This window comes from Pterocles gutturalis, unplaced genomic scaffold (assembly GCF_000699245.1).
Source record: "Pterocles gutturalis isolate BGI_N339 unplaced genomic scaffold, ASM69924v1 scaffold10828, whole genome shotgun sequence".
In the NCBI taxonomy this organism is placed as follows: domain Eukaryota; kingdom Metazoa; phylum Chordata; class Aves; order Pterocliformes; family Pteroclidae; genus Pterocles; species Pterocles gutturalis.
Window position 1 is genome coordinate 11,512 of NW_010120518.1, and position 22,540 is coordinate 34,051.

At 37.0% G+C, this 22,540-nt stretch overlaps 1 protein-coding gene across 1 annotated transcript in view; it reads left to right on the top strand.

The window, feature by feature from the left end:
- Nucleotides 1-678: 678 nt before the first annotated feature.
- Nucleotides 679-22,540, top strand: part of RAPGEF4 (Rap guanine nucleotide exchange factor (GEF) 4) — a gene marked incomplete at both ends in the record, with an annotated part of 127,994 nt that continues 106,132 nt past the window's right edge. Inside the window, 3 exons of the mRNA XM_010076937.1 lie at nt 679-821; nt 1,915-2,003; nt 10,105-10,251. Coding sequence (XP_010075239.1) covers nt 679-821; nt 1,915-2,003; nt 10,105-10,251 — 379 coding nt within the window. The remainder of the gene's footprint in view (nt 822-1,914; nt 2,004-10,104; nt 10,252-22,540) is intronic.

Consider the following 22,540-nt stretch of genomic DNA (forward strand, 5'->3'; position numbering starts at 1 on the left):
AGGTGTTACTGTCATAGATTTTAAACATTTGGATAAAAACTCTTTACCCTTACCAATGAAGAGTTAAGATTCTTGCTTGCATATGTGATTTGTCCAACATTAAGAGACAGGAACTGCATAAAAGAGAATGTACTTAGTAAAGTTGTCTTTCTTGCTTACAAGTGAGAAGGGAAACAGAACACTCAAGTTAAGTTTGTACCCAGTAAAATGTGGAAGAGAGATGTGGGTTTAGGAGTTACTGCTCGTATCTAAAGCTTTTCTTTTATCTAGATAGAGAAATTATATTTTGGGTACCAATTGCACAGACCTCCTGTATGTTTGGACATCTGTTTGTTCGTGTTCCCTTACAAACTGAAAACCATGTGTCATTCTAAGCTCTTTAGGCTAAGGACCGTACTATCATATATACTTTTACAGTAATTGCTGCAGCAGGACTTTGGTGCTAAATGGGGCTTCTGAACACTGCCTGTGTTGAAATTATAATAATTATGCTAAAGTTGATAATGGACAGTTGTTAGGATGTTTTGGAAGGGTTTCATTATGTACCTGTGAAATGCATTTTAATTGGTTTATGTTATAGTGTGATGTTTAGTGCAAACATTTGTAAGTTTAGTACATGCAGGTGAGGATGTTTCTCTGATAAAGCCCTTGAGAATTTTGTCCTTTGTTTTCTTGCAGACCTTTGGAACGTTCCAGTGAAGATGTAGATATAATATTCACACGACTGAAAGAAGTGAAAGCTTTTGAGAAATTTCATCCAAACCTTCTCCAGCAAATATGTCTCTGTGGATATTATGAAAATCTGGAAAAAGGAATCACATGTAAGAGAGCTTCATATGATGATCTATTTTATGTAGATGAAGTTGGGAGTTAGGCTGGGATTGTCTCTAGGAGATTGATGAGAAAGAACCATCAGTGGAATGGCCATAAAAGTGTTTACAGTCATAGTCATGGGGGAAGGCAGGACTAAAGTGCTTCTTGCTCTACAAGTACAGTGTGTAGTGAATCTATGGTAACAAGGCACACGTTATTGGATTTAGGACTCTGACGATGTTTAGTTGAAAGATTAGAATCAAGTCATTGCACTTAAGCCTCATTCATCTCCTGTAAATATATTATTGATCTCTTTTGTAGGTGCTTTGTGATGTTAGGGGCAAAAGTGTATCACGTGGGCATATCACTAATAACGTGTGGTTTGCAGTCACTCTGGATAACACAAGACAGATTTGCAGAGCTGCATACTGCTGTGGGATACAGCAGCTCTGTCCCTGCTCAGATAGCCTGTGTGCCAGATGAAGGTGGACAGGTGTGCTTGTTCTGTGAATCTGAGATGGAAATAAGTGGTGGTCCTCTCATGGGAATGTGTGAGTTCCCAGAGCTGTACCAGGGGAATAGCTGATGGAGACCTGTGGTATTTGGTAGGGTCTCAAGTACCCGTCAGGTAAGTCTGGCATGCTTTAGGCAGACAGCACTGGGGTTTACTTTGAGTAACAAGAATTCTGATGCTCTGTAATCACACAGTTGGAGTGCCTGAGCGTCAAAGTCCTGCAGCAGAACTCTTACTGAAGTCAGTGGGAGCTGTACTGAATTTCAAAGGGTTGTTGTTCAGAAAGTATTTTTTGAGGTTTTTTTTGTTTGTTTGTTTTCTTTATTAACTAAGCAGCAAAAGAGAAGCAAATTAGGGAGAAGAGTGAAACAATTCTATGATGTACTTTCATTGTTTCTGTAGTGTATCAACCAGTTTACTAAAATATGTGCTTTCCAGTATCATTGGAAATACTATTGTAATAGTAAGTACTCTGATATGGCAAATTCTATAGTGCCAGCAGTGACTACAGTAGTACAGTAATATGAGGGAAAATGTTTGTTGATGTTGCTAAACTTAAAGAAATTTACACAATTTAATCTTTCCAGTATTCCGTCAGGGTGACATTGGGACGAACTGGTATGCTGTTCTGACAGGATCACTGGATGTGAAGGTTTCTGATACAAGCAACCACCAGGTAAAATAATTTTTTAATTGAAACTGTCCTGTCAGTAGTACAAGGAAAGGGTATGACATGCTGAGGTGGATAACAATGACATATATCATATGGATATTTTGTCTTATCACAAGCATGCTTCTCTGAGTCTCCTTTAGGCTCAGTTGTCCTGTGTCTGTGGAGGAAATCATGCCATTGATTTCAAGAAAACTGAAGTGTAATGCTGTGAAAAGGGGTCTACATTTTAATATGAAGCAAAACTCCTCTGTCTTTTCTAACAGTGTCATATGAAGTTAAGCTAAAGGTCTAGTGGAGGGTGTCCCTGCCCATGGCAGGGGGTTGGAACTCAATGATCTTTAAGGTCCTTTCCAAACCATTCTATGATTCTATGATCTAAGAATTGTTAATTAATTCCCTGGAAATATTTTAATTCAGTCCTTGTTCAGAAAGTTCAAACCAACAGTGCAGTCTGATAATAGCATCCTGCAGTCTCTGCTGCAAGAATAGAATAGTAGTAGCAGAGTATTGGAACTCCTGCTGTGCTAGACCAGAAGCCTGAAGGTAATACCTATTCAGTGGTAAAAAACCAGAAGAACAAGTAAAATTCCCCACAAACTGCAAGTGATTTCTCATATCTTGGCACTCTGGGATTTACAAAATTGGTAATTGAGAGTAAATACAAAAAAAAGGGATGAGATATTTCTCCTTAAGAGAGTCTCCAACCCATGTTGTCTAATGTTATTTTGACAAGTCATGCGCTTCCTGCTGTGAGCTGGGCCTTCTGGGAAGGCATCATGTCCCATTCCCTGCTCTCATGTTTGAGATCTGGGATTGTCCCATCATGTAGCTCAGCATGGTGTTGTACCTCTGACATGTGACTCACTGTGCCTTCACATGAGCGGTATAGCTGCACAGGACCCGAAGTATAACACTACCCCTTGTTTCCACCTTTACTGAACATAGCACGCGTGGCAGGTGGTGGTGGTGTATTCTTTGCCCAAAGTTTGGCTGATTGGAGAAGGTTTCTTGCTCATAGCAGATTAGCAGAAATTGGATTTTTCACTTCGTTGAGCAATGCATCACCAGTTAAACTGGGTCAGAATGCAAGTCAGGGCAATATGTGAGCACTGGGTCTTTCTACTTCTTACAGTAAAATGATAGAGACAAAAGGAACGTCTTTCATATAATTATTTTTAGCAACCTCTTCACTATACTACGTAGAGACTGAGAGTATAATTAGCCTAATTTTGAGCAATTCTCAGCATGGCCTGGCTGTCATTGGTATTGTCACAATTTGGAACAGTACTGGGCTCTTAGGAGATCCTTTTCTGTGCAGGTCTAAAGAAATCAGGAATATTTTCCAGCGTTTGCCAAAAGATGGCACTACACTTTTGTTAAGGACCAGTGCTCTTTACTGAACCAGAAAGAAATATATCCAGAAAAGTGTTCTGGATGTGGAAGTTAAATTAAGAATATATTTGGAGTGTTGATTTGTTCCATTAGATGGAGGATGGGACACTTCAGCCTTTTAAGAAATCTAATGTAAATATTCTTTTCTGCTTATTCAGGTTCACTGCATTTTCCTGCCAGTAGAAGGCTGCAGAACTACAATTCCTGTAGTTCTAGTTCTAGAAATTATATTCTGTAGTAATTTCTTAACCTTGCATTTCCTTACAGGAACAATGAACTGAATTCTTACCACTGCCTAGTTGCCATAAGATACAGACTCACTGCCAAAAGGACAGCAGTTCATTCATTTACCATTCCAGTGCTGGATAAGTTTGGTGATTGGAGACTTCTAAATAGTATTTGAGTCCAATATTTTCTCCGATTTTACTCCAGCTTGGTGTTTGTACCATGTCCTTCCTTGTCCTGCCTTTAGCTGCTGGGTGCCCTGCTCGTGTCTTGCCTGTATTTTCTTGTTGGCTTGGTGCTGGTTGTTGTTGAGCTTGAAGTACTTGTGAGCACTCCCTGCCTACTGTGCTCCCTACAAACCCAGATGATGGAGGAAATACAGTGTGGCTCCATAGGTGGGCAGCCCTGACCAGCTCAGTTGCCACCATTGTGCTACCAGCTAGGAATGGATGACCAGTGCTTGAGATGTAGGGATGCTTGTAACCTACCCTGGAGCACGTTTTCCAGTACCTAGGAGCCAAAGCTTCCTTTGCGAAGTCAAAGTAATGATTAATTGCTCTGCTGTTACTATTATACCATAAATGGCACTAGTGCTGATGGGAAACTTCCAGCAGAGCAGAAGAGACACAGAAGTTTACCTGAATTTGCAAGTTTAGAACTTCACAGTCTCATGTAAAACTACAGAAGGACTATGCCATCTTTTCTAGGAAGAGAGAAGCTAACTCTGTATTTAGGTTCCTATTGGCTAAAAAGTCTTTAGACGTGACTAATGATCTTTTAATACTTGAGATGAACAGGAGGTTGTGCTAGATGATTTCCTGAGTTTTCTTGCAGCTTGAATTATCCTATGATTATATGATGATGCCTACAGTGTAATTGTAAATACAGAAAATAAATTATCTTTATTAAAAATATATTACTCCCACTTTTACTGGGTGTTTATCTGTTTACCTAGGGAACTTAATTTCAGCAAGCCTGGGAATAAATGCATTGTGTAGCTGCTACCATGTGCTAACTCTTTATGCAGTCATCTTTGGTGTTTGGTAGCTTTCTCCCATTAAAAGTGCAGTAAGTTATTGTGCACTTGGTGCTTACTAAGAATGTCTTAATGGCCTTGGCTCCTATGGAGGCATGTAGTTACATGTCTTGCACTAGAAATTACGTCTAAATGTACTAATGGATCAAGACTTCAGTGTAGCTAGTGTATTAATTATTAATTATGAATTAAGTATTAATTTATACATGTTCTTGCTGCTCATTAGGTTACTCATGCAGACCCCTGTGGTTTCTCACAGAAAATTTTAGTAATACTGATTAGGACCAAGTTGAAAATTAATATAAACAGAAATATTAACATTACCTATTATTTGCTATTATGATAGCAAATTATATTTGCTGTTATGATATAAAATTATTTCAAGGCCAGGTTGGATGAAGCTTTGAACAACCTGGTCTAGTGGAACGTGTCCCTCCCTGTGGCAGGGGGGTTGGAACTCGATGATCTTTAAGGCACTTTCCTACCCAAACCATTCTATGATTCTATGATAAGAGGAAGAATTCCATGCACTGGTTTAAATGTTAATAAAGACAAATACGCATATTAGGATCTCCTAGATAAAGCCTTGCTTTCATCTTAGTTTGGAAAAATCCTTTGTGACTGCTTGCAAAACTGAATTCACTCACAAGAGGGCAGTGACAGAATACATAACAAATGGAGTACAGGCAATATTTAATACTAAAATGGCTAGTTTGAAAATCATATTCAACTATTTACAGTATACCTCTTTTAAAGCGTTTGACCAGGGCAGATTTCTTTGTTGCTGTTAGTTCTGTTCCACTGAGGTGGTAAAATATGCTAGCTGCTGCTGGTCATGATGGTAGTAATTTGATTTGCCATTGAAATGGGACAATACAATTTACAATACAGAGATCTGACAGGATCCAGTACATCCTGCCTGGTGTCTGGTCTGCTTTCCATACAAAATATTTATGAATTTTCTGGCTATTCAACAATCAAGAAGAGATGCAGAGGACTTTTTTTTTTAAGGTAAAAAAGTCACACTATGAATTGCGGAGGTGAGTGTAATGAACTGTTTTGTTCTTGTCTTAACTTGTTTGCAACAAATACTCTGATAAATATCATACTTAAGAGTCACACAAAGAATTAGTAAGTCCCCTTCAAAATTAACAGAAAATGCAGCCTGTTTAGAATCTATCAGAAAGAGGTCTTTACCCTCATGAACCTTATGAAAGGCTGTTACCTAGCCGATGTTACAAGCGAGGTATACAGTAACAGAAGTTCCTCTTAGTGATATTCCTAACTGGGTGTTGTCATAAAAAATACTGCTAACTGCCTTGTGTGTGTGTGTGTTAAATTTTTGAACTCTATTTTGAAAATGAACAGGTTGTGAAGTATGACTATTGGCAATGTCTCAGAATAAAGCTGGCAATAAATGCATTATGACAAAAGCATCAGTGTGACATCTTTGCCAGATTCTGCAGCATTGTCTTTTACTGAATTAGAGTCAGAGCCTTTTACCCCAAATGATTAAGATTTATATTCCTATCTGATAAAATGGGAAGGAATGAAGAGAAGAAAGACAAAGACCAAATGACAATTTGATCTGCAGTTTTGCTGTAGTCTGCCAGCTGAATCACAGTGTGTGCTGGGGGCTATTACTAGTTTATCTTGCCAGTGTTTTGGTGGATTTTTTTTTAAGCTGATCAGATTTTAAAAACAGACCAAACTGAACATAGGGCATTGACTTTACAAACAATTAGCCTTTTTTAGAAAAGCTTTAAAGAAGGAGCTGTGGGTGCTTGGGTGGTACAGCAGGTGTCAGTTGTAGATAGATGCAGAAGCCTGGGGATCAAAAACCAAGTAAGTTAGTGGGGTTGCTGACTAGAATGACTGTGAAGAAAGAGATTCAGATGTCCACGTAGGAAAGGGAAGAATTTCCTGGCTGTTTGAAACTGAGGCCAGAGGAGGTATGTGATAAGATGAAGTGGAAACAAGGAAAGGGATTTAAACAGGAGAATCCTTGCCATGATGGTTTCTGTATGTAAATACCATTATATATGCATGTAAATAGCCATTATGTATTTTGAAGATAACCTATGTGAAGACAAGACATAGGTTTGTACTGTAGTTTGCAGTGTAGTGTAAATATGCTCATACCAGGTTTAGATTATTTAGTTTGAGCATGAGAACTGCTCTACCCATTGTAACGCAGAGACTGGCTGGGCTAATGTCCTCAGCTGAGAAGCAGGGTGTGTTGGCCCATGCTGAGCTCCACAGTGTCGCGATTGTACTAATTTTAGTTTTGAACTTGTTGAAAGTTTATATTGAAAAATCATTTCACTTCTGCCTGCTAGGTAACCTAGTAAAAACTCTAAGAGAGGTAGCTTGGTAGCTTTTAGAGGATCAGATAGAAAGGTCTGGAAATAATGGATATGTTATTACAGTGCAATTAATCTGATCTGTAAATATTTTAATTAGGAACTAGAAGAGAAGTTGGTCACAGTCCTTCTAGAAGCATATGCCTCCTTAAAGCAAATCATCTTGTCTTGTGTAAAAAGTGCCCAGTCCCTTCCAACCTAGCACTCATCCCTTTTTTAAATTTCTCTTTCAGACACCATGATTTTGTTTACACACTGCACTAAAATTGTATTTGCCAGGTTGGAAAACAGAAAGTGTCACAATTCAAGGAGGAGCATGCAGAGATGTGTCTTGTGATGGTGTGGGAGGGAATAAGGCAGAGCCTTCTTTCTGATTCTCATCCATTATGTAGAATGGTCTCACAAATTCAATAAAATTTTAGATTGATGGGGGTACAGAGGAGGTTTAACAACTCTTTCACTGCATGTGTCTCACCTGCCAGTAAGAGTCAGTGAAACTGAATACACAAACTGCCTCTGATTTGAACGCTGCCATTTTATATCGTGTTCAGAGGACAGATACCAATGGAAACAATCTTGTATTTTCAAGTCTTTACTACTGCCTTTTAAATAGCTGTGTGAATTTTATCTGGTTACCAGCAGCTAGAGCCCCCTGCTGCTTCTGGGACTGCAGAGGGGAACAGCAAACCAAGTTTTGAGCTGCTAGTGATCCTCCTGAAGTCTACACTGAACAGCAGGAGATTCTTGAGTGTAAGGTTAACAGGCATAATAGGAGATGCTCACCTGATTCCTGAGGAGGCTGGAGATACATAAACAAGGGGCAGAGAGAAAATGGGGCTTTGAAGTCTTGAAGAAGACAGATGGGGTTGCTCCCTTGCTGTCTGTGAAACTGCATCTCTATGGAGAGCAATGACGGCTGGGGAAAAAACCTGAAAGACTTTCACTTGTTGCAAGCCTGGACTTTTCTTTAATGACTTCAGATAGGACCATTCCAGCTCCTTGACTGAACACCCCACAATGTTAATTTATTTCTCAGGCTGAACAGCTGCCTCATCTGAAGTTATGTTAGAAAGTGGTTCTTTAACCAACACCTTTCATTTTCTTCTCTATTCCGTCTTGAAAGATATATTCCTTAGGGTTGTAAAGAGTCAAAACAGGTGAAGCATTTCAAAGGAGTTTGTTTATTTGGAGGGGGGAAGGGAGTGAGGAGGACATTGTAAGACGTAAATATTGCTTATGATCCACCTAATGGAAAAGGTTATTTTTCTGCCAGGCTATTTGGTTATTCTGCCCTAAACGGAGACCTTTTATCTGAACTTTCTGAATAAAGTTGAGGATGATGTACTGGAGACCTGGAGATCAAATGTTGTGTGAGTAGTAGGCGCATTTTCTTTGTAGCTCCTTTGAGTGCAGTTGTGAGTGTGGTAGTGTACATAGAGTGTTTCAGCTCTGAAAGGTAAGTGTGTTAAGGCAGAACTTTAGCGTATAGCCTGTTATTATAGGCTGTTTGTAGAGGCTTCTATTTAGGTGTCTAGGTGCTCATTCCCAAATACTTTCATTTAAACAGTGCCTGTTCATACTTGCCTTTGTTGAAAATTTATTTCTGGCAGTTGGGAAATTCTTCCTAGATCTTTTCTAAGACATAATTGATTTTTTTTTTCTAAACGCATAATTTTGTATGGTAATATCTGTGCAAAAGCAATTTGCTATGGTTCAGGGAACTGGACTATTATGGGCATTTGTCTTTGTAATGCAATTGTAAAGCTACTAACTTGATCTTAATAACATTTGCCTATTAGCGCTTATTAGATACATGAAAGGACAACAATGCAATTTTAAACACAGAAAATGATGCTGAAATATGCTCATGCATCTCCCTGATTATCAGCCACAAAGATGTAGTGGATGGGATGACAAAATTTTCTGCTTTTGTTTTTGTAGACATTTCATGAATCCTACCTTTTAGAATTAAACTATATTTCTAATGTTGTATCAAGTAAAATTAGGATATGTTTTTATATGTTTATGTGGATTAGTCTGTGTACATGTATGATTTCCATAGTAAAATGCAGTTTGTATCAGTTTAAATTTTTTATGGTGTCGCTATTTTTTTTCAATTACTCAAAAGACAGTCAGTTAAGACCCAACTCAGAAAGAGCTATAAGTAAGCGTTCAGCTTCAAGCCTGTGCTCGGGAACATAGCAACTTGTAAGCCTAAAATAGAACGCGTATCTAAAGATCTTGATTCAGAAAATTATTTCATTTCGGGTACTGTAATTTTTTGTCTGCAGTAGCTCATAATTTATGTTGGAACCATTACAGAGGAGTTCCTGGACAAGGGGATTGATTTAGACATCTTTCCATCACATGAATGGCATGTGCTCACATAGACTCTTTTGAGACTTTACTGCATGTAGTCTATGGCAGGTTGTTCTGTTCTTTTAATAGTTTTCTTGAAAAGGATTTTTTTATTTTTAGTCTGGTACTTAATCAGCAGGCATCCACTGAAAACTGAGAGATTTACCAGCATTTTCAACAGAAAGGACAAGAGTTGTTTAAACTGTACGACTGCATTATGCACAGACCTTGTACAATAGAGAAATGCATTATAAATACAAGAGGAGGTTATAATCAAAAATTATGTTTGCTGAGAAAACATAACAGTCAAATTTGTTTTCTGATGCGGGTAGCCTATATAGGGCAGACATTTATATTCTAAGATTGCATTTCTGATGCTAGTTATCTTCTGATCACCTCTGACATTTCTAAAGGATTTCATCATAGCAACAGTCTTTAGAGGCAGATGAACAGAGGTCATAACTTTCTTCCGAAGGTGAAGGTGATCCTTGCATTCTCTGCTTTGCAGACAGAAATATCTAATTCAGCTTATGGTCACAGAAAATGTACTTCCAAGTTGAGACTTCCTGTGTTGTTAATCATCATACTGCTTTTTTTTTTATCACTTTAAAATAATTTTCTTTTACAGCAAATTGCTGAAGAATCTTAAGGCAGTGCTATTAACAAATGTGACATAAAGACTCTTAAAACATAAATGTTCACTATGTGTCCTTTTATTTTTAATTCAAAGGATGCTGTGACAATATGCACTCTGGGAATAGGAACTGCTTTTGGAGAGTCCATTCTGGATAACACTCCTCGCCATGCAACCATTGTTACCAGAGAATGTAGTGAGCTCCTTCGAATTGAGCAGAAGGACTTTAAAGCACTTTGGGAGGTAAGTTCAGATTTATTTACAGTTCATGCAGAAAAAAGTGATTTAACCTTTTAAGTGTTTGTTGTGAAATATAAGCACATTTGTACCATAAGCAAAGTAATAATTCTTTTAAATTACTTTGGACAAAAAGGAAAGTCTTTTTACTTCTTTTTAGCACTTCATATTCTGCATGATTACACACTCCTGTATTTCTTCTTCTTGTGGGCTTCTAATTAAATAACTTAAGTGAAATTTCTGGTGGAATTTATTTGTATACTGTAAGTGTTGCTTTCTTAGCCTTAAACATGCTTTTATTGCCAGCATTTATGAGGAGAATCTATCCTTAATATACTTATAATATTATTAATACTTTAAATTATTCTCCTTTACTCCTGTCTCATCACCTGCTGTAAGGGGTTTAAAATTTGCAGATGGATCAAGATCACTTAAAAACTGAGTTACTGATTACATGAGAATTCCTTTAAAACTTTCCTTTGTGGAGAACATACCGCTGAGGTTCATTCTATAATCTGTGTGTACTTCGGTGTCCATGCTGAGAAGATTTCATTAACGTGTTACTGTGCTAGGTTACTGAACTTCAATCAGTTTGCATTTTTGTGAGAGTTGCACTTGATTTGAAAAGTGTTCTGGGAGTTGGAAGGCATCCTGGCCTATATTATTGCCAGTTTGTACTGCCAGCTTGTTTTAAATTGTGACTGTACAAATCTAGGTGTTGTGTAGAGCTGTCGGATGGTGTGACAGTGTCCTAAAGTAGCAGATCTAGGGACACTAACTATATTTAAGAAACAGATGCTCATTGTAACATTTTAGGTCAGCCTCTGTCCTAAGTGCAGACGGGGTTTTTTTGGCTTTCTCTTTTCCTGAGAAAGAGCAGCGTTATACTCCAAATAATTGTCCTAAAGGAGAACTAAGAGTACCAGAAAGAAAATCAAATCCACAACTAGCTACACTGACTGAGGAAACAGCACTAATATCACCTGTCTGCACGTATCTTGCCTTGAGCATAGTTAGTGGTGGAGCATGACCAAGTCATGAAAGACCAATGTGTGAATGAAATGTGCTTTCCATGGAATGCTCTGACAATGTCAGATTTCATTCTTTGAAGTGCATCACCATAATTTGTACTTTTTTTTTGGTTAATGTTGACAGCTAAAATAAAATGCTTGTAAAGTCTCATAGTGAATTTGAAGAAATTCACAATGCAATATTTTTCTGCAATTCGTGCTTTTTGATCTACAGGAGCTGCATTATAGTTTCAGAACCTGGCATTAAAAGATAAAGTATGCCAGTGGTCTCATCTGTTTTAACAAATGCTACACTTGCCAGTGGTCAGAAGTTTTTTCTGTAGATAGTGCTTTACAAGCTCATGATAGAGAAGAGTAAATCCAATTGCAGGTTTCATTTTTTTTTTAGGTCACTTTTAATTATATAAGCAGAGTCGTTTCTGCTGTGTATATGACTTTCCTGCTAAGCATTCAGAGATTGTTAGTTTCCTATCAGAAATATTGGGGGAGTGGAGGTTAAGTTCCCTTTTTAAAATTTTTGAACCTTAAAACATATTTAAAGTTGTTTTAAAGCAAAAATGTTTGCGTCGTTCGCTCTTTAATCATTAATACAGTATTGTTTCTAACAATTTTGCTGATTTTGATGAGTTTTTTCTTGACAGGTGCTTTTGGAAAAGGTCACGTGTATTGAAAGTGTTGGGAGCTGTCATAGGGAGCTTTAGCACACATTTTGTGTACTGTAGATTTTATGAAATTGCAGTACAGCATGTCACAGGCGCTGCAGGTGTCAGTCACAGACCACAGTTTAGCTTTGTGGTGCTTCTTTGCTTTTGTGCAGTTTTACAGTGAATTTCTCATGTATTTTGATGTGCTTGCTTTCAAGGAGGCTATCCCTGTGCTCCTAGCGAGTAGAAAATTGTGCCATGACACATAGCTTTGCTGATTAGTCCGAGGTAGAGCTAAGTTGTTCATTTTTTTTCAAAGCAATATTTGTTTCCTTGCAATCTACTTATCCCAAAGCTTACATAAACTGCAGCTAAGGTATGATAAACAGAGAATGTTCAAAACAGTCGTAAAATTATTTAAGAAAATTCCCTCAAAATACACTATCAATAGCAGCAGTAGTATATTATTATTAGTAGTACTATTATTATTGTTATCTGAAAAAAAGTAAATACTTTTCTTCAGGGAAACTTTTTGTTATGTTATGGATGCTGTGCTGTCCTGTCTGCCATATCCTAAGATTCATGTATCTTTGCTGTGATAAAGCCCATTTGGGGAGATGGTTATTGATACAGTGACTTGCCATTCAGATAATTTTTAAATTTGTTTTTAATAAAAACCCACACAAAGTCAAGAATGGATCACATTATTATCAGTGGTACCATAGCAAAAATGGGAGAAGGCAACAATGTCAGTGTCATTGCAATCTAGATATGGTAAAATCTAAAATCTAGTGCATAAAAATTTCCACTCTGCAGATAATGAGAATTTAATTCCAGAAAGAAGTAGTTTCTCCATTGAAAAAAAAGTTTAATAGTTCCAAAAGAATATAACACTGTAGTTTAAGAAGAACATGAACAAACCGAAGGGTTGGAATTCTAAAATTGTTACTGCTTTTATGAATGTAGGATTTTTACGATTAACAATAGAAGGGCAAAAAATGCATTTTATATATGATTAAGTTTTTTGTTTGTGGTGTCACCTCCTGCCCCTGAAATTTACTTTTGGGAAAATATACTTTTTTCCTTCTTTTGAGGGAAAGAAAAAACGAAAACTCTCTGTTAGCTGATTGAATATTTTTTGGCATATAGAACATGGAAATTCTAAGACTGCAATTTTTTGTTTTTAGGTTTTGAAAAATGTCTTGGAAAATGAACCAGTATAAATTGTTTCAATATTTACTTTAATTTATTGTGCAACTAATGTGAAATGATAGGGCTAAGAGCTAAGAACTATCTTCCTTTATAGCATAAATTTGTTAACAGTGAAACTTACTCATGAAGTTCATGTTTGCAACAAATGCTTTTCTACCACAAATTTATGCAGTTCTTTGAAATAAAAATAAATATCCATTTATACTGGTTATGAAACTTTTAGTGTAAATCTTGTAACTAGATTTTAAGAGAGAGAAAGATATAATACCTATTGCAGTTATTTCTAAGTTTAGAAAGAATTTTCAGAATCTCTGTAACTTCATATTATGAATGTGCAATTTTTTCTGAGTTTTTTAAAATCGAAAAGTAACTTTTCCAGTGTTAGCTGTATTGCTCTAACAATTGTATTGATAGAATATTTCACAAACCGGATGTGTCTTATTAACATGTTTAATTCACAATTTACAGCAAAGTGTATTAGTTTCTCTGAATACAATTACAATTGTGTCTATAGCAGAATATACTTCTATACTTCTAAACAGACTTTTTTCTTTTTTATCATTGTTCTTTTGTCAGGTTTATAAATTTAAATGCTCTTTGAGGAAAAGATAGGATGTTCTTTATAAAAAATATAATAAGATGCCTTATTATTCTGTAATATACAGAACCACGTATTCTATCAACCCTCTGAAGACAGAAAGATTTTCTATGACCTCCATTTTTAACAGTCAGGGTGTGCTGGTCCAAACAAATGATATTGTCCTGGTAACAACAATTACAGTTAAATGGCCTCGTCTTTTCTGTAATGACTACATCTGTTGAAGTGGCATCCTATTTGTAAACATCTGTTGAACTTCTAAGCTTGCTCCTTCTTGGACACTTGTTTTCTATCAACAGCTGCTATAGCAGATTCGAGATGATGAAATCTGTTCAGGTTCTCACATAGCTGAGCACTGTTCCCTGGTGAAGAAGGAGGTTATGGGGATCACTGGTGACATGTCTTTATGCATTGATTGTCCCTGTCCTTCATCTCTGAGGAGCACTAACGAACATGAAAAAAGTTATTAATCACTGCTATAACACTGTAGACTTCTAAGGTGCTCTATGAATCTGTAGAAAGAAGTGCTCTTTGTGTTGGTAAGAACTTGCTTTCCTTCTTAAGCATCAGGGAGTGAGTGTGGTGCTAACTACCTTACCCCAAAAACTGTTTCAAAGCACAAAGGAAAATACATCCAAAAATAAACATGAAAGCAGGCGGCTACACATGAGAAGCTGTGGTCATGCACATCCTGTTGGGTCGCTGGCTTGCTCCACCCCTAATCGTTGGATTCTTTTAAACAGAGTAGCAGTGAAATGATTGTATTTAAGCAGTGTTATCATGACAGAAGTTCTCTGTAGTTCATCCTCAAGCTTTGTCCTTTCCTGCAGTTGTAAACTGATTCAAACCCAGACAGGAAGGGAGTGAATCTGCTGAGAGGTGACTTATTTTTAGAGGTCTTTCCTACCACAGTGAATTACTCAGCCTTCCTTGGATTACATACAAATAACCGATTTCCTTTTGTGTGGAATGAGATGATGTTAGAAGTTACTGAACATGACTTGAGGAACATTTGATCTTGAGTAAATGAAGAACAGCTTTTTCTTCAGTATGCAGTGACTTTGGAGAGAGGGACTCTTGGCCCCTGTAAGGTCAGAATGAATATTTTAATTCTTTTTTATTCCTATTCAGAGCACTTACACATCTTGTAGTCTGACAAACAGTAGCGGAACTTGCTTCCTGCTTTTGCCCATCTGATGATAATTCAGTAACCTTCTGCAGACTTCACTGTTCTGAAATGATAGCTCTGGGAGAAGCAGCTTTCTTACCGTCTTTGTTTTCTGAACGCTGTGAATGTTAGTTTTTAATGAGCTAGTTTAAAAACAGATACTCCATCAGAAGAAATTTTATGTACTGTTTCAATGGAATGCTGTGTAGGAAATACATGTATGAAGTGGCATACTGACTTAAATGTTGTAGCACTGTTCAGTGAGATTTCTGAATAAGGCTTAAATTCATCAGAATTGAGACCACACCCCTCCGTGCATTTGTGTGTAATATCAGTTTGTCTTTTTAAGGTATATCTAGTGGCAGTAGGAATTATGGAGGCACTGTAAAAATACATTAATGAAAATGAACATGTAACATTTGTTTTATCCCTTGGCCGTGCTGTAAGTACATTATTTATCAAAGTCTGTTACTGAATCTCATGTAGGTGTTCTGCAGTGTAGTGCAGTAGCCAGCACTTCAGAGAGGCAGCCTTTTCCTTGCCTTAGGCTGCTGGAAAATACATGTTACATTGTTACTTGAGAATGTTCTTGCTGCTTTCTCTGGTAGACTCCCGAATACTTCAACATGTTTAAGGAGGAATGTCATGTAAATGTCAGTTCTTTCTAATGCACCTTTTCACCAATGAGTATTCCATACCAGAAATTCTTTCCAGATCGTTTAAGTGAGAGATGAAATTTGATCTGAGAAATGAAATATTGGGGGTGTGGGAATCAACAAAAAATCAGATTCATGTCCAGCCCCTAAACTATCAGCTTGATTTATGGTGTACTGCTCTGCCAGTTTATTGCCCAGTAGGCAGCTGCAGAAGTCTTTGCTCTGATTTACTGATTTCCCATAGGCAAACATAGCAGAGGTATTAAACTATAGTTAATATACTGAATATTTAGCTTTGCAGGATGGGTGATCATGTGATTTAGAATAGGGAAGTGCTTGGAGACCCACAAAAGTATAAAAAGGTGGTCATGGAACACTCAGCAGTCTTTACCCACTTCATGTCATGCTCCCCATTGATGGCTCAAACTCTGCCTTGATGATTTATCTTTCTAATGGGGTTTTATTTGAGAAATGTGAAAGTGATCAAATTGTAGTAGCCTGCATTTGCAATGTAGCTGGAATACTGTGTTCACTAACCTCGCAAATTGCCGTCTTGTCAGAATAAGGGAGAGTTATTCCATGTTATCAGGTACAGAATACAACACAGAAGGAGGACGTGGAAGGACCCAAGAATGTGGCATCTGTTGCCTTATGCTGTCTACAGATCTTCAGCTGATGAGCAATTCAAATTTGTATGCAAGGAAATAGAGCTAGTGTGAGAGACACTGAAAAATGAAGTGATGATAGGCAAGCTGGAGATTTCTTTTTCCTAGAGTAACACATGGAAGGAGGAGGAATATAAAAAGTATTCCTCCCCTCTCCGGCTTTAGAAAATGACAGTAAACACAGAATTGGCAAGATGTGAGCAAAGCTTTAAAAGTAACTAACATCCCACCTTCATACTTTCTGTGTTAATACTGATAAAGCATGCAAGTGAGTAGCAGGGAAAGATTCCAAAATCGTTGTTGTACCAGGAAGAAGTGCCAGATTGCACTCCCAGTTTTGCTGACATGAATTGAGCATATTTCAAGTGAATACAGTGCATTATTGTACTGTATTCAGTATGTAGAGAACAACTTTGACACACATGCAGCTAAGTGGGAGCAGAGTCTGGCCTTTAGAGCAGCAGTTATATTGGTTTTGACTATCCTGGTAACATGTTTTTAGGGTGGGTTTTTTTTTGTTTTGCTTTGTCAAACATTTCCAATTTTAACGAGTGATGCTCTGTCTGGTAGAGCAGATTTAAACAAGTGTGGAACTGCATTCTATCCTCTGTAGCTAGAGGTGCATCAGAACAAGGCATGTTTGTCAGCATAGCAACACAGTGACTGCTGCTTTCATTCAGGTGTATTAATCACTTCAGGTTTTAAAAAAATGGATGCAGATTTTGTGAACACTGTTTATGACAATGTATCTCCTAAGGTAACCTACCTGGCCATTGGCAGTGGAGAAACCCACCTAGGTAACAGATTTTTCACTTCAGTAATGCAGCTTTTCTCTTGGTGTGATATATACTGATGGAAGTGTCTCATCTTGCTATGATATGTTCTTTTCTAAATAATGGCGTTATGACTGAAAAGTTCGTAATCAGTAGTTGTCCACTCTGTTTCAGATAATTTGCTGTGCCATCATCTATGGTATTCAGTATTGTTGATGAGGCACGATTTCTGCAGAAGATCAAGGGATCCTGTTAGTTTTTACTCTGTGAGTTTCTCTTTCTGTGGTTTAACATGACAGACTCAGGCACTTCAGGCCCCCCTTAAGTGACTGAAAAGATTGAAAAATAACATGCTGATTGGAAAGGTCTGATCCTTCTTCATGTCTCCTTGCAGTGAGCTTTCCTGGTGCTTGTTCTTGTATGTAATTTCAACAATCAGTTTGCACCTCAATCTTTGTTTATTCTGAATCAATTTCAATAGCAACGTTTTGTGACTGTGTCACTGATCACCATGTGGAGGTGGAATAAGGCTTTGTAGACCCGATTTCTCTTAAACCATACTAGCATATCCTTCCTCTTAGGTGCAGTTCTGTGTCACTGTAGTAATGCCCATGAGCTTGAATCCTATTATACCAGACACTGTGCAAAATATATTGTCATTCCTATTTACAGCCCTTGTAAATGAATATAAGTGTTTATTAGCACTTCAAAGAGTCTTAAATTATACTGCAGAAAGTTTGACTTATTTGTGGTTCCTTCTTGGATAAAAAGAAATAGAAACAGCCAGGGAGCATGTCAGTCTCCCTGTTAAGTAATGCCCTTATTAGTTTTCTCATATTTTATCATGGTTAGAGGTAAAGTTGAAAAATATGAATTAATCTGATTTTCAATAAAAATAAATTATTTTGATTAATTCCTAAAATATTTAAATTACAGAAGAACATCTGACAAACTGAAATGTATACACTTAAACTCTGCAGATGTTTTTGAGGCAGTTATGTTTCTTTGAAGCTTTACTGCCAAACTTGCACTTTCTATAACCAGCTTTTTTATTAGCAAAGAAAGTGCTTTTCATCCTCAGCAGAATGTATTATTAAATGTGGTATCTCTAAGTATGATGTGCTAAATGGCAAAAACATATATTGCAAAACACAACTGGGAGCCTACGAATCTTATTTCAGGGAGCAAATTTCTGGTCTTTCATTAGTTCATTTTTATTAGGTAAAAATGTCTTTCAGAAGAATCATAAGATTTGAAGCTTATAAAATAGTTTCTGGCTTTTTTCCCCAACTTACATTTTAGCTATCAAATATGTGTCTCATTCTCATCTGTCACAGAGGAAAAAAAATGCACAACACAGAACTGTGTCTCTGTGGATATCTGTGTGTATATAATCTGCTACATCTGGCTAATATATATTTTGTGTATATATTACTTCATTAAATTCGTATTTGCCTTGTGAAACCTCTGTGTCATATTGCCTGGAGCTTTGGTTCTAACTGCATTGGTGGTTGGCAGTGTCCTTTCCTTCCTTAGAATGGGTATCAAGGTGATCATCTGCATAAGGCTTTGCACTTCTGAACTTTTGGATTTGACACAGACTGTCTGTTCCTTAACTCAACCTTGGGTTCATGTGTGAATGAGGTTATTTTGGAGATTTACCCTTTCTGAACTTCTGGTCAGTGTTTCTTTTCAGATGAGTCATGCTTTTTCTACCTCATACAAAAGGTTAATCTATTATTACTGGTTCCTCCAAGTTCTTGAGAAAAATAGTAAGCCCTTAGAAGCTTAGCAATGAGTTTTTGTTGCTTTACAGCAATGGATATGGTTGTGTATTCCTCCAAAGCATTCCTACAGAATGCATGTTTGCGTGGTGCATTTGGATGGGTGCTTTTGGCTTGTACTACATAATCAATCAGGCAAATAATGTGATACCATTTATTAGATCAATGGATATGTTTTAATATTGACATTTTAAAAATCCATTAGCTTAAACCTGCAGTCATTAAAGAAAAATTGAGATCATGGACAATAAGATCTGTGTCAGTGGAAAATCTTATGCAATTTAACACAAAACAAAAGAAAGGCTATTGTATTATATTATATGCTATTATTTTTTATTCTGACAGTCTTGTTTAGTTTATAAAATATTTTGAAAAAATATTGTAAAAGCTTTCATTCTCCTATAGCAAGAAATATGTAACTGACAAGTCTTATTTAGCGGAATGTAAACTCTTTCTTCCTTAAGGATGCACTCCCTTGAATGAGCATTCAATACTATAAATCTCAAAACAAGCTAAACCCCAGACATCATCATTTTATTAGGTATATGGATTAGTAAATGGGCTCAAAAAGAGAGTGCCCTTTGCTTGCCTTAGATAGTACAGTTCTAATAGATGTGTTTTCCTGGTCATAATCAGAGCTGCAAGGGTCAGTGTTTGCCCTTTCCCTTAGACTGGTTCCTCCCCTCTTTTCATCCATGGTGAAACCCTACTTTATTGAAGTCAATGAGCATTGTGGGATTTCAACCCAGGTAATTACTAATTGCTTCCTTCTCCTTGTATAATATGCAGCACAGTCTGTTGGCAGTAGGTTTAAATCCTCTTTACCCTCTTCCCCTCTGTAGCAGTTTCTATCCACTGACATAGCTGATGTAACGTGAGAGCTTGAGGCTGGAATCACTCAAATGATTTTGTGTCTTAGCAGTTCAGGGGTGCTTAACAAAATGGTCAACCCTATACTTGTACTGAGGTCAATCGCATCAAAGTCTTACAAACTCTAAGCATCCCATAGGTATGCTTAAAAATGAAGATACAAAAGTCCAAGAACTGAATATAGAATATCTCTCCTGTGGCAGAGAACAAGAATTACAGGGCCCAGCCTGTCATCTGTACTGATTGTAGTCAGTCCCAGATATCAAGAAGAGAGATTTTAAAAACCCCATTTAATCCATGTGCTTGCTCTTGAATCATTGCTTGTTTCAATCTGAGCAGTGGAACTCCAGCAATTAGTTCTCAGGGTTAGTGGGTGTTGCTCTAATTCCATTAGTTCAGCGAACTACAAAATTCCTAGAAATCTGTGCACAAGCAATGTGAAAATATAAGTTCTGAAACATGCCCCAGGGGCCTGCAGACCCTGTGAAATGTTTAAATCTCAAGGGGATTTATGGAATAACTTGTTGGTGGATAATTTTTTTTTTCTTTTGGCGAATGGTTTCGTTGTTTTTGCCACAAATGTTCAAGAACAGCACATAATAAGACATGATGGCCTTCTAAGGCATGTGCTCCCTGTGTTTTTATACTCTGTAATGAAGTAGATATTCACAGAATATTCAGTTTTCATCTAATATTTCTGTTGCAGGCTGCTGTTGAAATCAGTGGTTTATCAGTATTTGTGGATTCATAGCATCAGTCTGATGTGATGCTTAAGGCTCGATTTCTTTATCGTTTATCTCATGTCCAATTAGATAAGACCATTAGCATATATTTCTTCTGAATTCTTCTTAAAATAGTTTCTCAGTTCCATCTCAAATGAAGAAGTTAAAACTGAAACTCACAAATAAAAGTTTACACACCGGGTATCTTCTGACTGAACTTTGATTCTGTTCTTTTAAATTACAATGATAAAAAACTCTTGTCCTTCTTGATGCCATAGTTAGATCTAAGCCAGGCTTGTATACCATTTGTTAGAGGGTGTTAAATAATCAGAATTTAAAATTAAACCTTGCCATCCTGCATTTAGTACTTACTGATATAATTCAGCTTGTTTACATTTTAACCTCTGACCGTTTCCTGAGTAATTTCTATTTAATTTTGCATTCCACCTCTCTCTTGACCTTTGAAAAATATATTTTCTGACTACCAATGCAAACCATTTTCTTGGAGTATTAACCACTTCATTTTCCAAAATAGATAAACTTTATTCTGTTAATTTCCACAAAACCCTATCCAGACATTCCTGAGTACAGATTAGTGGAAACAGGTACAATATCATAGTTTTGTTTTGGCATAGTGAAAATATGCGTTTCAGTAAGATTTTTGTATGACTTGGTCTTTGAGAAACTGAGTCTTTCAAAGAAATCATGCTGTTCTGAAAGGACAGAGTTACAAAGAAACTTGTTTGAGTTACTTAGGCTTTTATGCTTAATTCTCTCTGGGGATAATGCTGGAGACTCTCAGTACAATTATGGAAAGATTAAAAGCTCAGTACAGGCTTATTTTCTATCTTCTTTCTTTCTGCCAATACCCTTCAAGCCTGTATCCCCTCATGAAACATTTTACAAAGGCCTTTTTTTCTTTCTGCTGTCATTTCTCAGGCAGTTTTGGTATGCATCTCTTCCACAAATTTATGACTATGGTTTCTCTTTCTGTGTTTATCACTTTTGTTCCTGCTAGCATTTAATGCTGGTTTTGTTGATCTCTGGTTGAGAGTTCATTGTGTGTTTCTCCTTTGGTTTATTTGTGACATTTAGATCCTATTAGATAACCAGGAATCACCAAGCAGTCAAGAAATAATTCTTGCACTGTTCAAGTTGGTGAGAATTATGCCATCACTTAGTATTTCTTAGCACATTTTCTCTGCAGAGCTAAAGGAGTGAAATGTGGTAAAAGTGCAGACAATTAAGCAGATATGTCTGAATGTACTGATGGAGCAGCAGATTTGATTACTGAGAAGGTGCCCATTCTACACAATGCTTTGTCAAAGAAGATCTGCACTTCAATCTGAGCATGTAATAGCTGGAGCATTTACCTATGCTGTTGCTGTGGTATGGTTGAAAGATTATATGCTTTGAGATTACAACAGAAGTTCACATCAAAACTCTCATCTTTGCAAGTTGTTTCTGTCTGTTGTATTTACATGCATCTGCCATATGGAGTTGCCTTATAAAGGGTGTTACTTCCATCTGATCTCATATACAAAATGTACTTTTTATCATTTTATTCTTAGAGACAGACTTTTCCTGTTTTAATGACAGAATGTGTATTTTTCTGCTTTTTAACCTTTCTGAAGAATTACTTGATATGACTTCAGAAAATGATGCATGCTACCAGTCAGCCCACAAGTACTGATACTTGAATGGATTGTTGTCAGCTTTGTACTCTAAAATTATGTACAGGTGTGAGGAACAGGAAATTCTGGAAATGCTTCAAGCCCTAGCAGTGGTAGGAATACATATTTTACTACCGCAAGAATTCTCTGAGGGATTGATTTTGCATGGGCATCCACACTGCTAATCTAAGTATCGTTACAGAATGCTAGGTGAATTACCTTTCCTGGTACCCATTAACTGGACAATGTCTTTGGATAAGAATTGAGTTAATCTATATTGAACAAAATGTATTGAATGTTTGTGATATTCAGAAGCAGACCGTGAGTTATTTTCTTCCTTATTTAACAAAATAATTCATACTACTAGTATGAATTGTATGCTTTTTAATGTGTGAGAAAACAGTAGACCTGCAGAAAACAACCCTTGTGATGCTGTTCTGTTTTGAGGAGCTTTTGTAGAGTCATGGAGAGGTACTTTATATCTGCCTACTCCCCTGCG